This window comes from Protopterus annectens, chromosome 5.part0 (genome assembly GCF_019279795.1).
Source record: "Protopterus annectens isolate FY-2018-M chromosome 5.part0, PAN1.0, whole genome shotgun sequence".
Taxonomy (NCBI): domain Eukaryota; kingdom Metazoa; phylum Chordata; order Ceratodontiformes; family Protopteridae; genus Protopterus; species Protopterus annectens.
In genome coordinates this window covers 1,675,212,401-1,675,225,598 of record NC_056735.1, presented here as the reverse complement: position 1 = coordinate 1,675,225,598, position 13,198 = coordinate 1,675,212,401, and the positions used below count along the sequence as shown (strand labels likewise).

The window sequence follows — 13,198 nt, the reverse complement described above, 5'->3', positions numbered from 1 at the left end:
GGAGCAGTCCTTCCTAGACCACATCAGATCTAGTCTGATGCCTCATTAGAAAAAATGTTTTCGTTGGTCCTAAGTCTGAAGCTGACGTTAAGAAAATGGTGGATAAGGTCAAGTCTGCACACACAGTAAAGGACTTCCTTCAGGTCCATCCTCCTTGTTTCAGCAGAAATTACCCTACCAAGCATTGGTCCTTTCCAGCCCCCCAGTCTAAGCCTAGACAAAGAAAACCCCATAAGGAAAGTAGCCAAAGACAGCACCAGCAGCTCAAACAATGGCAAACAGATTCAAGTAGACCAGTGGGGTCTTGCCCCTAGGCAGGTAACAACTGTGACTCGTGCATGGTATTTTCTACACCATCCTCTCCTCCACTCAAGCTGGGGGGGGAGGCTATCACTATTTCACAGGAACTGAAGTCATACTACCAGGGGCTAATGGGTGCTAAACATAATTTCAAAGGGTTTACAAACTCAAGTTCAAGCAATGCTTGGTTCACTTAGGCTTCCCAGACATTCCTACAAACCAAAAATCCAAGGCCTCAACCCAGATAGTTACGGTGCACTCAAGGCTGTATGGAATCTGTTCCAGAACACTTACAAGGAAAAGGTTTTTATTCCAGACTGTTTTTTGTACCCAGAAAAGAAATTACCTGGAGGCCATTTCTGGAACTGTCAAGGCTCAACCAATTCTTACAGGTTCCAACATTCAAAATGCTAACTCTTGAAAAACTTCTGCCCATGAACTCCCCTTTGCCTTTATAGTTACCCTGCACCTAAACGATGCCTACCAACATGTTCCCATAGAGGGATCGCACACTAGCTTCTTGTGCTTCAGAGCAGGTAACAGACACTATCAATTCTGTGCTCGGTTCTTTGGTTTGTCTGCTGCTCCCAGGGTTTTCACAAAATGCCTACCACTGATGGTAGCCTTTTGCAGGACAAAGGGATTTCAGATTTACCCCACTTGGACAATTGCTTCATTCAGGCAACAAATCTAGAAAAACTGAGAGCGGACCAGCTTTACACCCCAAATCTTCTAACCTCTGTGAGGTTTACCCATCAGTGCACGAAAAGCCTCAGACAAACCCCCAAAACAGGATTGTGTTCCTGGGGGCATTACTGGACTCGGCTCTTCCAAAGGCCTTCTTACCTCTGGACAACATCTCCTTCCTGACCCTGTATTTCAAGAAATCCTGGTTAGAAGTTACCTCACAACCAGGGAGAATCTCAAGGCCCTGAGTTACATGGCCTCTTGCATCCTTATGATCCCCCTGGCCAAGACTGCACATGAGAACTTCTGTTGTACCTAAAAATGTGTGGTGTCAGCATTCACAGCCTCTAACCTTCAAAATAAAACTGCTTCCTTGCCTTAGTAAGGAGTTTGTCTGGTGGACCCAGGCATGTTCCCTAAATCTGGGCCTCCCCTTCAAGTTAACCCATCAGGGACAAGCTGTGATAACGGCTGCATCAAAAATAGCCTGTAGAGCCCATTTAGACAGCTTCCAGACTCAGGACAAATGGGACTCCAAGTTCAGATATAAGCACATAAATTTAAAAGAATTTATGCCAGTCCAAAAAGGCCTGATTGTTTTTCAAAAGAAATGGAAACCCGGAGTCTTTCTGGTAAAAACAGACAATACCATGGTTATGTGGTACATAAACAGGAGGGACCCACTCTTACCACTTTGCCACCTAGCCTTGGACATTTGGGAAACAACATACTTCCTAGGGTTGCACCTCATGGCACAGTACCTATCGGGAGAAAGCAATTGGCTAGTGAATCACTTCTGCAGGAGCCTGGCAGACCTCTACTGTTGGCAACTGTTTGGAGAAGTCTTCCTCTGTTCAGTGGGGTGTGCTACTAGTGGACCTTTTTGACACCAAGGAAAATGTTCACTTGAAAAAAGTTTTGCTCCAGAAATGAAAATGAAGTCCGCTTGGAAGACAGATGCCTTCTCTTTCACTTGGACAGGCCTTTTCCTCTGTGCCTTCCCATCAGTGCCACTGCTTCCCAGGGTATAGCTAAAGGTAAGGGAAGAGGGGCCAGAAATAATTCTGATAGCCCCAAATTGGCCCAGGCAGCACTGGTATCCTCTTCTACTTAGCCTACCCAGCAAGGATCCATGGCAACTGCTAGAGAGAGAGGACCTACTAATGCAGGACAGTGGCAAGATAATGTACCCCAATTTGCAGACACTCGGATTGTCAGCATAGATGATACCTTGATCCCATGGTAGGAGAACCATTCCTTGATGAACAGGGTCCTGGACATCCTAAATGAGGTCAGGAAACCTAGAACTAGGAAGTCTTACTTTGCCAAATGGAAAAGATTCACCTTTTGGTGTAGACAGGACAAAACCCTTGTCCAGCTCAAATTCCTTTCATCCTGTCGTGTTTGTCCAGACTTTTTGAAAAAGTTCTCTCATACTCCTCCATTAAAATCCATGCTTCGGCTATATCTGCCTTCTCAGCCTCTTCTCTTTTCACATCCCCTCATGAAACAGTTTCTGAGAGGAATTATCCAGGTTAGGCTTCCCAGAAAGCCTCCGGTCCTTCCCTGGGGCCTCAGTATTGTTTTTGAGAAACTTACTCTTCCACCCTTTGAACCTATGGCTTCCACTGATTTAATATTCTTGACCAGGAAGACTGTACTCCTATTAGCCATTACCTCAGCCAGAAGGGTGTCTGAGTTTCATGACCTTATGTGGGTGGAACCATTCCTCATCATCCACCCATACAGAGTCTCTCAGGACTAACTCTTCCTTTATGCCAAAGGTGGAGACGGACTTCATTAAACCAATCCATACACTTTTCTACATTCTTCCCCAGCCCCTAAATAAGGGAGAAAAGATCCTCCGTTCTTTGGATTTACATAGGCAATTGCATTACTACTAGGTCTGATTTTCTGACCGTCTTGGCTCTAGCCAACTGTTCGTAGCTTTTGCTAATTCCTTTGAAGGGAAAACAGTTTCCAAACAAACCATCTCTAAATCTATCTCTGACTATATCTCCTTTTGCTACAGCCATCGTGGTAAGAAGCCTCCTGAGGCTGTAAGGACACATTCAGCTAGGGCCAGTGCTACCTCTACTGCCTTCCTTTTAAAGGGGTGACCACTAAGGAGATTTTGGAAGCAGTTACTTGGTCCTGTGTGCATACCTTTAGTTCTCCAGGTGCATCTAACACTAGGTAAGACTGCAATCCATATTGTAGCTTGCTACAGATCCCCCACCATGCCCCAAGATTCTCACTACACCTTTCTAAACATACTGGAAAATGTTAAGATACAACCAAACACCCTAATACTGGGTGATTTCAACTACCCTTCCATTAACTGGGAAAACTACTCCTGTAACAACACCTTTGCCCAACAGTTCTTGGAATTTATAAATTCCAGTGCTGTGGATCAACTAATCCATAGTCCCACCAGGGGCTCCAATATCCTGGACCTGGTCATTACCAACATGGGAAGTCGATGCTCCACACCAGTGGTCACCCCCTTGTTGGTTAGGTCTGACCATAAGCTAATCTCCTTTGACATCCACATCCCACCTAACCCCCCCCCCCCAGTAAGGAAATATCTGTAAAAAAACTTCTCCAAGGCCAACTTCATGCTACTCAAGTCAGAAGTGACAAACTTCATGACACCCATGCAGACGGGAACTGAAAATTCGAGTGCCGAATCCTACACTAAAGCACTGTACGAGCACATCCACTCGTTCATGAATCGTGCCATCCCAAATAGAACCAAGATGCTTTCCTCCAAAAAAAGGAAGCCAGTCTGGTGGTCCTCTGTCATAAACTATACAACAGAAGGAAGAAACTGTTGCAAATAGAGGAAAATTGCAGGATGCAAAAAACTCCCTTACCAGCATCATTAAGAAGCTGAGATCCCTCATAAAATCCCCCAAAGTTAGTTATGAAAATAAAACTGACAAAGATTCCAAAGACGACCACAAGGCATTCTATAGCTATGTCAATAATCTAAATGGCAATGCTCAGATCTACTCTAACTACAACAGAATGGCAGTAAATATACTGATCTGAAGGACATTGCCAGTATCCTGCCAGATCGATTCAGTGCCAACTTCACCCCCCCTCACCCTCTAAATGGCCCATCGCAATACCGAAAGATTGCTAAATTCCAGTAATTAGTCACACAGGTGAAAAATGCACTCTCCAAAGCTAGGAATACAGCATCCATGGGACCAGACGACATCCCTGGCTGTGTACTACATGAACTACAAAATGAACTGGCACCTCATCTGTCATGTTTAGTCATAACCTGACCTCCGGGTTCATGCCCACTGAGTGGCGCACAAGCTAGTTAGCCCACTCCACAAGGTCCACCTTGGATCCTGGGAACTACTGTCCATCAGTCTGACTAGCCTGATCTGCAAGGCTATGGAACGTATTATCATGGAACTTATAAACAAAGACATTGGCAACCTTCAAACACTGGATCCCACCCAGTGTGGGTTTGTGAAGGGCTGATCGTGTCTCTTGAATGTGATTGACTTCTTCGAATCAAGTCTCCAGAGCCGTGGGCGAGGGTAAGGTGGATCACACAGCCTATCTGGACCTCCCCTAGGCCTTCGACACCATCCCCCACTCTGGAATCCTAGATAAACTTACTAAGCTGGGCATAAATCCTTATGTCACTCGATGGATTGCCAACTGGCTTACTGACAGAACCCAGATTGTAAAAGTAGCCGACTCCAAAATCCAGCTCCAGACAAGTGGAGTACCTCAGGGTTCAGTCCTGGGACTGTTCTTGCTTGGCATCTACTTCTCTGAAGTACAGGCCAACACTAAGGAACTCTGGCTAACAAAGTTCGCAGATGACTGCAAACTGGGAGCCATTATTGAATCCCAAAATTATGTGGATATTCTACAAAAGGGCCTTACAGAAACAGATGCTTGGTGCCAGAGCCATGGGCTCAAGCTCAATGCCAAGAAGTGTATAGTTATCCCCTTTGGGAAAAAAACATGTACCCATGAATTACCACATAGATGGCAGTACACTAAACACAGAAAGTGATAAGAGACTTAGGAACACAGATGGACAGTGGACTCGCCTTCGATAACCACATCGCCACAACAGTCAGGAAATCCTTCTATGTGGCACACCTCATCACTAAGGGCTTTTCATCCAGAAAAAAGGAGGTCATTGTCCCACTGTAGTCATCCCTCATTAGACCCATCATAGAGTACAACGCCATGTTTGGTATGTACCTCACAAGACCTCTACAACAACTGGAAGGGCCGCAGAAACACCTCACTAAAAGAATCACAGGCTTAAAGCAGATGCACTATGCTGACCGACTAAAAAAACTCCAGCTATACTCTTGTCGTATATAGTCTATTCAGAGACTGTCTCTGCTTAACATACAAGGCTATGTCAAGCCCAGAGCTGTTGGACATGCTGCTCTTAAAGAAATCCCAATCAGAGCCACACGCTCCAATGACCTAAACCTTGTCATCACAATGAACAAAACATGCTGGAGAGAGAGGTTCCTGACCCAGAGACTCCCCATACTCTGGAAAAGACTGTCCATACATGTCAAGCAGAGCGCCTCCTTGGCCCTCTTCATAAGGAACCTTGACGACTGAATGGGAGATGGGAAATTTACCCCGGGGATCACGTCAGTCACCCTGCTACACAGGGGTCCAGGGAAGTAAATATTGTGGGAAGAAATAGCCAGGGAATTGTTATGGCTAGGCTTTTATAGGCACTAGGGCCAATAGCCTAGTACCAACCTATGAAACACTACCATCTTCCTACGTTTTCAAAATCCAAAGCAGAACTTGCCATTGTCATTTTGTAGGGTCTCCTTGCCTCTCTCTAACTCTTCCATCCACCCTTATTTCAGCTTTGGGAATCATCCCACAAGGCAGGACTGCAGCAGTGAAACATGATGAACATAGTTCAGTTGTGTACATGTACCATAAATGTAGATGTTTGAGTGTATTAACTGTTGCAATATTATTTCCCTCCCTCCTTCCCCCTCTGGTCTTTTGAATGGGCTTAGGACATGCACGTTGTAACTCTGGGTGATTCCCCCTCCTCTTCCCCATTCTCTACTATCGGGAATTCATGGACTCAGACCCCTGATCTCAGAGGCTTGCTGAGGAGCTCTTAAGAGGTAGGGGCAAGAATCTACTGAGATCATGGTGCCTGCCGACTCCCTTTATACCAGAGTTATAGTAACATTGAATACGGTGTTTGCCAGCTCTTGGAGGAGGGAAAAAGTCTCTGATAGACGAGCCAGCCAAGGGCTTCCATGGCGAGAATTCCCACAATTAATCACTCCAACAGTGAATACACTTGAACATCTACATTTATGGTAAGTATACACAATTGTGCTTTTCCTTGCATTTTCATTAATTTTTTGTAAAAAAAAAAAACAGTATTCTCTGTAAACTGAGAACATTTAAAAGTCAAGTGGAGAATAAATCAAAGGTTAAAATGCATAAGAGTCTTTAATTTTATTTGGTATTCTGAAGATAATCAGGCTGTAAAATTTTTGCATGTTTGTTACAGTTCTTGTTCTTCGCGGCCGACAGCTGACTGGGAGTGCACGTTTTACAGCTTTGCTTTCTGTCAACAATTACCAGAACATAAAGATGTGTAGGAGGATTCTTGGGCACTTGTCATCTGTGTATTGTGTTGCTTTTGACCGTACTGGACACAGGATATTTACTGTGAGTAATGTGTATTACCTAAACTACAGTTCAGTACATCACATGTTTTTTATGTATTTTATATTGCAGAGCTTAAGAAGCATGTCTGTGATTATATGTCAGAAGGATTTCAATGATGTTGCTTTTAGAATTCCATGGGTTTGAGTAGTTAATTGCCACAGTTGTTTGGGGGACAGATCACAAGTTAACCACCTTGTCTTTAGTGTTAGCATGTTATTAGGTTTTAATTAGTGGGTAATTTATCTGAGTAATGCTCATGGGCAAATCCAGACTTGGTCTCTCCCCACATCAGAATCAGCATTGTTAGGCCAGCTACATTGGTGCTGAAGGATAAAGCCTTTAGTACAAGCCAGGTGACCCGAGTTCATTTGATGGTTCAAGGTTTTTTTTTTTTTTGGAGCTAGTGTAGGGAGGAAGTCTTGCCTATCCTGGGAGGAGGAGTCGGCGGGGGGGGCATCCCATATCAGAAGGTACAGCAGTACCCCTTGAAGGATGTGGCAGACACAGCAGTGACCTTGGGGTGCATGTCCCACTGGCTCACTATGTCACTTTATTATAGGCTTCATTGCAGGTTCAAAGATGCATGCATGTGCATGGGAAAGGCATTGTTACTTATTTCTTGAGCACAAGTAAGAATGGCATTCTGAAACATTCATCTATATTACCAGTTTAAAATAACAAACGCATATACCGAAACCGGTAAAGTGAACCTGAAGAAGCCTTTGGTTATTTTGGCGAAAGCGCTTAGTTTGATCTGCAAATAAACGGTTCACTTTACCGGTTTCAGTATGTGCGTTTGTTATTTTAATTTTATTTAGTCTGGTGACTCCTGTTTGTAACTTTATATTACCAGTTTATTGCACATAATATATTTTGCTTTTTGTACCTTTGATTGTCAAGAAAGTTACAGGAGACAAGATGTTCGTCTCAAACTCTAGCAAGAATGCAGTGAATTTTACAGTATCATTAGCTCCGCCTACTCTGTAATGTACTTACAAATGTTTACATTGTAAGAAAAGTAAGTGATGACTAATCCCCCTAGCCCACAGTAACAAAGGAGTGATGTTAAGTTGTCAATCTCGCCTTCATTCTTGCTGGATGGGTTCGGAGCCGATCCTCGGCTCCGACTCGGCACTTGCTTTAGCTTGAGAACTCCTTTTACCAGCTCGAGGCAACCCTATATCCCATGATGCAAGGCGGAACTACCTCAGATCTCGTTTGCCGCTTTGCGAAGAGGTCTCCTTTTTTGCCAGCTGAGGTAAGTGAGTTTCAAATAGCTTTAGTCAGGGTTATCTTCCCCTTTTTTCCTAGTTCTTAGTGTTTAGTGTCACTTTTAACCACCCTATTCCCCTTTTAGAAAAATTTTATACTTTATAAAAAGTTTTAAAAAATTTTCAGTTAGGCCTAGGCCTTCCTTATTAATCCCTATCTGTGTGTCTGTGTTTGGGGATTAATTTGTGTGACTGTTTTTGGTGTGTGTGTGTCTGTGTGAGTATTTATTACTCTTTTTTCCTTAGACTTTGTCTAAAGAGGTAAAGGTCTCCGGCTTCAAGAAGTGTGACTCGTGCTGTCAGAAAATGTCTCTGACAGACGGTCACACTTCTTGTGTTTACTGCCTGGGGCCTTTACACCTGCAGGACTCCTGTGCTTTGTGTCATTCTTTTAGCCAGCGAGTCCTGCAGGAAAGGAGGAACAAGCTAATCCTCCGTGGCTTGCTAAAGCCGGAAGGTTCACCCACTAAACCTGGGTCCAGTAAGCCTTCCAAGCCATCCAGGGGTCAAGCTACAGCTTCCAAGCCTCCCCCGGTGGCTCCGACTCCTTCGGAGCCGATCTTTCTCCTAAGCTAGGGTCGGTTCCGATTGGTTCCGACACCCAATCTGCTGTTGCCTTGTCTGCTCCGGCTGGAGCCGACGCAGTATCCAGTATCGGAGCAGAAAAGCCTTCGGCTCCATCTGGAACCCATAGGACGTCGGCTCCGATGACTTCCTCCAAGAAGAGATCTCGGTCCCCGTCTTTGGAATCGATCCACTCGGCTCCGGGGTCTCCTCTTTTGCCGGAGCGGAGTCATCGGAGCCGATCTTTGAGATCTTCCAGGCTGTCTGACCACGATTTAGAGAGGGTGGTAAGCAGGCTGTTAAAGTCGCAGGCACTGGCCCAAATGCTCCATAGCCCGTCTCAGCAGACTTCGGCTATTGCTTCACCCCTTGAACTTCCTCCTCCGACTCCCCACCAGAGTTCGGAGCCGGAGCTTCTCGGGACAGCGACTGTTTCGGTGCCGGAGCCGATACATCCTTCGGCTCCGATGTCTTCGGCTCCGATCTCCTCCTTGAGACCTTCCTTGGAGGGATCTGGCTTCGGCTTTGGTAAGCTCGGCACCGACATCGGCCTCGGAGCCTTCCCTCTCAGTGGAGCCGGGAATTCCTATTTCCTCGGAACGGGAATATTCCGGTCTCCCGGGGAGGGGAGCCTTTGAGGTGATGGGAGTGTCCTGGTTCCTGAGCCAGGTCAACGGTCCATCCCTCTAGCTCCTCCCTCTTCGGTGCCTGTAGACACCTCTTGCCAGCCTCTTGCTCTCAGGCCCAGGGATCCATCGCCCCAGGTTTCCCCATTGGGAATATCTTCCTCTTCCGAAGTTTCTCCTGATCCTGCAGGTGAACCCCCTCGGAAGAGGACGTGTAAGAGGAAACACACAGACTCCCCTGAGTCTACTACATCTGATACAGACTTAGATGAGTTGGAGGGTTCCCCACGATCCCCCTCTGAGGATGTCTCCTTTTCAGACATCCTTGAGCTCCTCAAACAGAGGGGGAATTGGCCATCCATTGATCCCTCCGAGGATGAGTCTGTATACCTGGAGGCTTTTGGATCCCGACCCTCCACCTCCTGGGTGTCTCCGCCTTTCGACCCACTTATGCAGGTAGTGGCTCGAAAGGCGTGGGCAGCTCCAGATTCTGTGGAACCTGTCCCCAGGAGACCATCCAAGTTTATTACGGCCCCTACGGATAAACAGTTTCTTTCCAAGGGCGTCTCTGTGGATGCTATGGTGGTGGCGGCCGCCACTAAGAAGGAACTTGCGGATCCTTCAGTACCTGTCCATCCTCCTAACAAGGATTCTAGGACCATGGACAGGTATGGAAAGTGGATGTTTTCTTCAGCGACCTTTGCTATGCGTTCGCTGAACTACCTTTGTCACTTCACCAGGCTTCAAAGAGATATTCTCAAGGAACTAGGTGAAGTGGTCCAGGATCCTTCTGCTGCTGGGGCTCAAGAAAAGATTGCCTCACAGCTAGCAATCCTGAATTCCTTATCCAACTCCTCCATGCGGGTCATATCCTATGCGGCCGATGGAGCGAGCAGGGCCGCATGCACAGGAGTGGCTCTTAGACGTCAAGCCTGGATGCGGCTTTGTAATTTTGCGGACCCCTTTAAGGCGTCTTTCACCAATACCCCCTTTGATCGGCTTTGTTCGGACCTCAGGTGAAGGATACCTTGACCAGGTGTGAGCAGGACGGTAAAACTCTTTCTGCCGTTGGAGTCCATTTTTCCACCCCTTCTAGACCATATCCCAAGGGTCAGAAGGGAGGGAAGATGTGGTTCATAAAGCCCAAGGAGCTACACTGGACACACGTGGTCAGTTTACCCCCAGAGGCAGAGGGGGTAACAATAATAGACGCCGCCCTAGGGGCAGGGGGAGTCCTCAGAACCAGGGCAACAGGGAGTCTCTTCCTGAGAAGCCCTTTCAGCACCCCTGAGGTGTTGCCCGACTGTCCACCCTTGGAGGCAGTCGGGGGAAGGATTTCACTGTACCCAGTAGCCTGGCATTCCCTTTCACAAGATATGTGGGTACAGTCGATCATATCCGAGGGTTACAAAATCCCCTTCGAAAGGTATCCCGTACCTCAACAATCCCTTCCAGACATCTCACCCGGTCAAAGGGATTTGGCAGAACAGGAGGTTTCAAAGCTCCTAGAAAAAAGAGCCGTCCAGACTGTTCCGGCAGACCAAGTAGGGTCCGGCGTCTACTCGAGATTCTTTTTGGTCCCCAAAAGGACGGGAGATTGGAGACCAATATTAGACCTGAGCAGTCTAAGCAGATTTGTCAAAAAGGCAAGATTCCGGATGGTCACGCTTCAGTCCATTCTGCCCTTTCTGGGCAAGGACAACTGGATGTGCTCTATAGACCTTCAGGACGCGTACTATCACATAAAGATTCACAGGCGCTCCAGAAGGTTTCTCCGCTTTCGGCTAGGGACCAGTCATTACCAATTCAGAGCCCTGCCCTTTGGCCTCACTTCAGCCACCAGAGTGTTTACCAAATGTATGGCAGTGGTCACAGCTCATCTGAGACGTTAAGGATTCCAGGTGTTTCCTTATTTAGACGACTGGCTCCTCTCCGCCACCACCAGATGTCAGCTTCTTCAGACCAGAGACTACACTCTGCAGCTATGCAGGAGTTTGGGAATTTCAGTGAATTTCGAAAAATCTTCTCTGCGGCCTTGCCAATCTATCACCTTTATAGGCGCAGAATTAAACACCGTCAAAATGTTAGCCAGACTAACAGATCAAAGAATTCTGGACATCCAAAATTGCTCGGATTTTATTGCAGAGCAGCAAAGTCAAAGCCAGGCTGATACTAAAGGTTCTAGGTCTTATGGCTGCGGCCATTGTTCTTCTACCACTGGCTCGCTTCCACATCGTCTTCTGCAGTGGATGTTATTCACTCAGTGGTCGTTTCACAGTCTTCCGATGAGGCACGAAATCTTAGTCACACAATCGTGCAGGACTCATCTGAATTGGTGGATATCTTCCCCTCTTCTTCATCAGGGCCGACCTTTTGTTCCCCCTCCTCCGGTTGCCACAGTTACTAAGGATGCCTCTCTGATCGGGTGGGGGCATTATCAGGGCAGGATGGTCCACGGACGTGGCAACCCATAGAATACCATCTGCACATAAATGTCCTGGAGATGAGAGCGGTGCTTTTAATGTTGCAAGCCCTCAACGACTTTCTTCCCACGTGGACTATTGCAGTACAAACGGACAACATGTCCGTGGTCTGGTACATCAACAAGCAGGGCGGGACCAGGTCCTATCCGTTGTGTCGAGAAGCTCTCAGACTTTGGCAATGGGCAATCTCCTCTCATCGGTTTCTGATAGCAACACACATCCCCGGCAGGTCCAACCTCTTGGCGGACAGGCTGAGCAGATCCATTCTAATGCCTCACGAGTGGTGTCTCAAACAATCTGTAGTGGATCAGATTTTTCTGAAGTGGGGCACTCCTTGTTGCGACCTTTTTGCTACACCCCAAAACAACAAGTGCCCCGATTTTTTTTCACCCTTTTTCCCCTACCAGGCCAACCCCTGAGAGACTCTCTAACCCAGGTTTGGCCCCGGGGACTTCTGTATGCTTTTCCTCCCTTTCCCTTGATTCCACAAGTCATTCAGAAAGCCACCGTTTTGAGGGCCAAGTTGATTCTCATTGCCCCTTACTGGCCTCGACAAATTTGGTTTCCGTCTCTGCATCGTCACCTCCTGGTGCAGCCCTGGCATCTGGACCCAGTTCCGGATCTCTTGATCCACCAGTCGGGTCAACAGCACCGGGCCATTCATTCTCTCAACCTCACTGCTTGGTTGCTCCACTTCCTTCCCTAGCCAGGCTTCCGATGATCTCTGACTCAGAGACATCCTAGTGGCTTCTTTAAAGTCATCCACCAGAACCGTTTATGCTAGCAAGTGGCGACGTTTTTCTATTTGGGCAAATTCCAGGAATATTGATCCCTTTACTGCTCCTGTGCATTCTGTTTTAGATTTCTTGGCTGAGGTTTTTCAGTCAGGATCTTCATCTACAGTAAAAGTTCAACTGGCTGCTATTTCCAAGTATCATGTTGGCTTGCATGACAATAACATTATGTCTCATAGATTATGCAAGGCCTTTCTGAGAGGAGTTTTTCTCCTAAAGCCGCCGATAAAGCATCCTCCTCCACAATGGGATCTAAATTTAATGTTGGCATCCTTGATATTACCTCCCTTCGAACAGTCTGCTTCATGTTCTTTGAAGTTATTGACCTGGAAAACTATATTTGTACTGGCTGTCACTTCAGCAAGAAGGGTTTCCGAGATCCAAGCTCTCTGCATCTGTTCCCCTTACTTGGTTTTTCATAAGGACAGGGTATCCTTAAGAACGAACCCGTCCTTTCTCCCTAAAGTTGTGTCTCAAACCAATATTAATCAATCCATAGATCTACCAGTTTTTTTCCCAAACTATTCTGATAGAGCTGAACAAAAGCTTCATTTTTTGGATGTCCATCGTCAGCTCAGGTACTATTTGCATAGAATAAAACAATTCAGGAAATCGGACCAATTATTTGTCTCCTATGCAGAAAACAGGAAAGGTCTCCCAGTGTCTAAAGTGACCTTATCCAGATGGTTGTCTTCCACCATTTCTCATGTGTACTCAGAGGCAAGCAACTACCTTCTAAACCGAAAGCACACTCAACCAGG

The 13,198-nt window shown here is 46.5% G+C and overlaps 1 protein-coding gene across 1 annotated transcript in view; it reads left to right on the top strand.

The window, feature by feature from the left end:
* Window positions 1-13,198, top strand: part of BRWD1 (bromodomain and WD repeat domain containing 1) — a gene marked incomplete in the record, with an annotated part of 4,378,631 nt that overhangs the window by 366,675 nt on the left and 3,998,758 nt on the right. Inside the window, 1 exon segment of the mRNA XM_044071461.1 lies at window positions 6,539-6,699. Within this exon segment, the coding sequence (XP_043927396.1) occupies window positions 6,539-6,699 (161 nt within the window).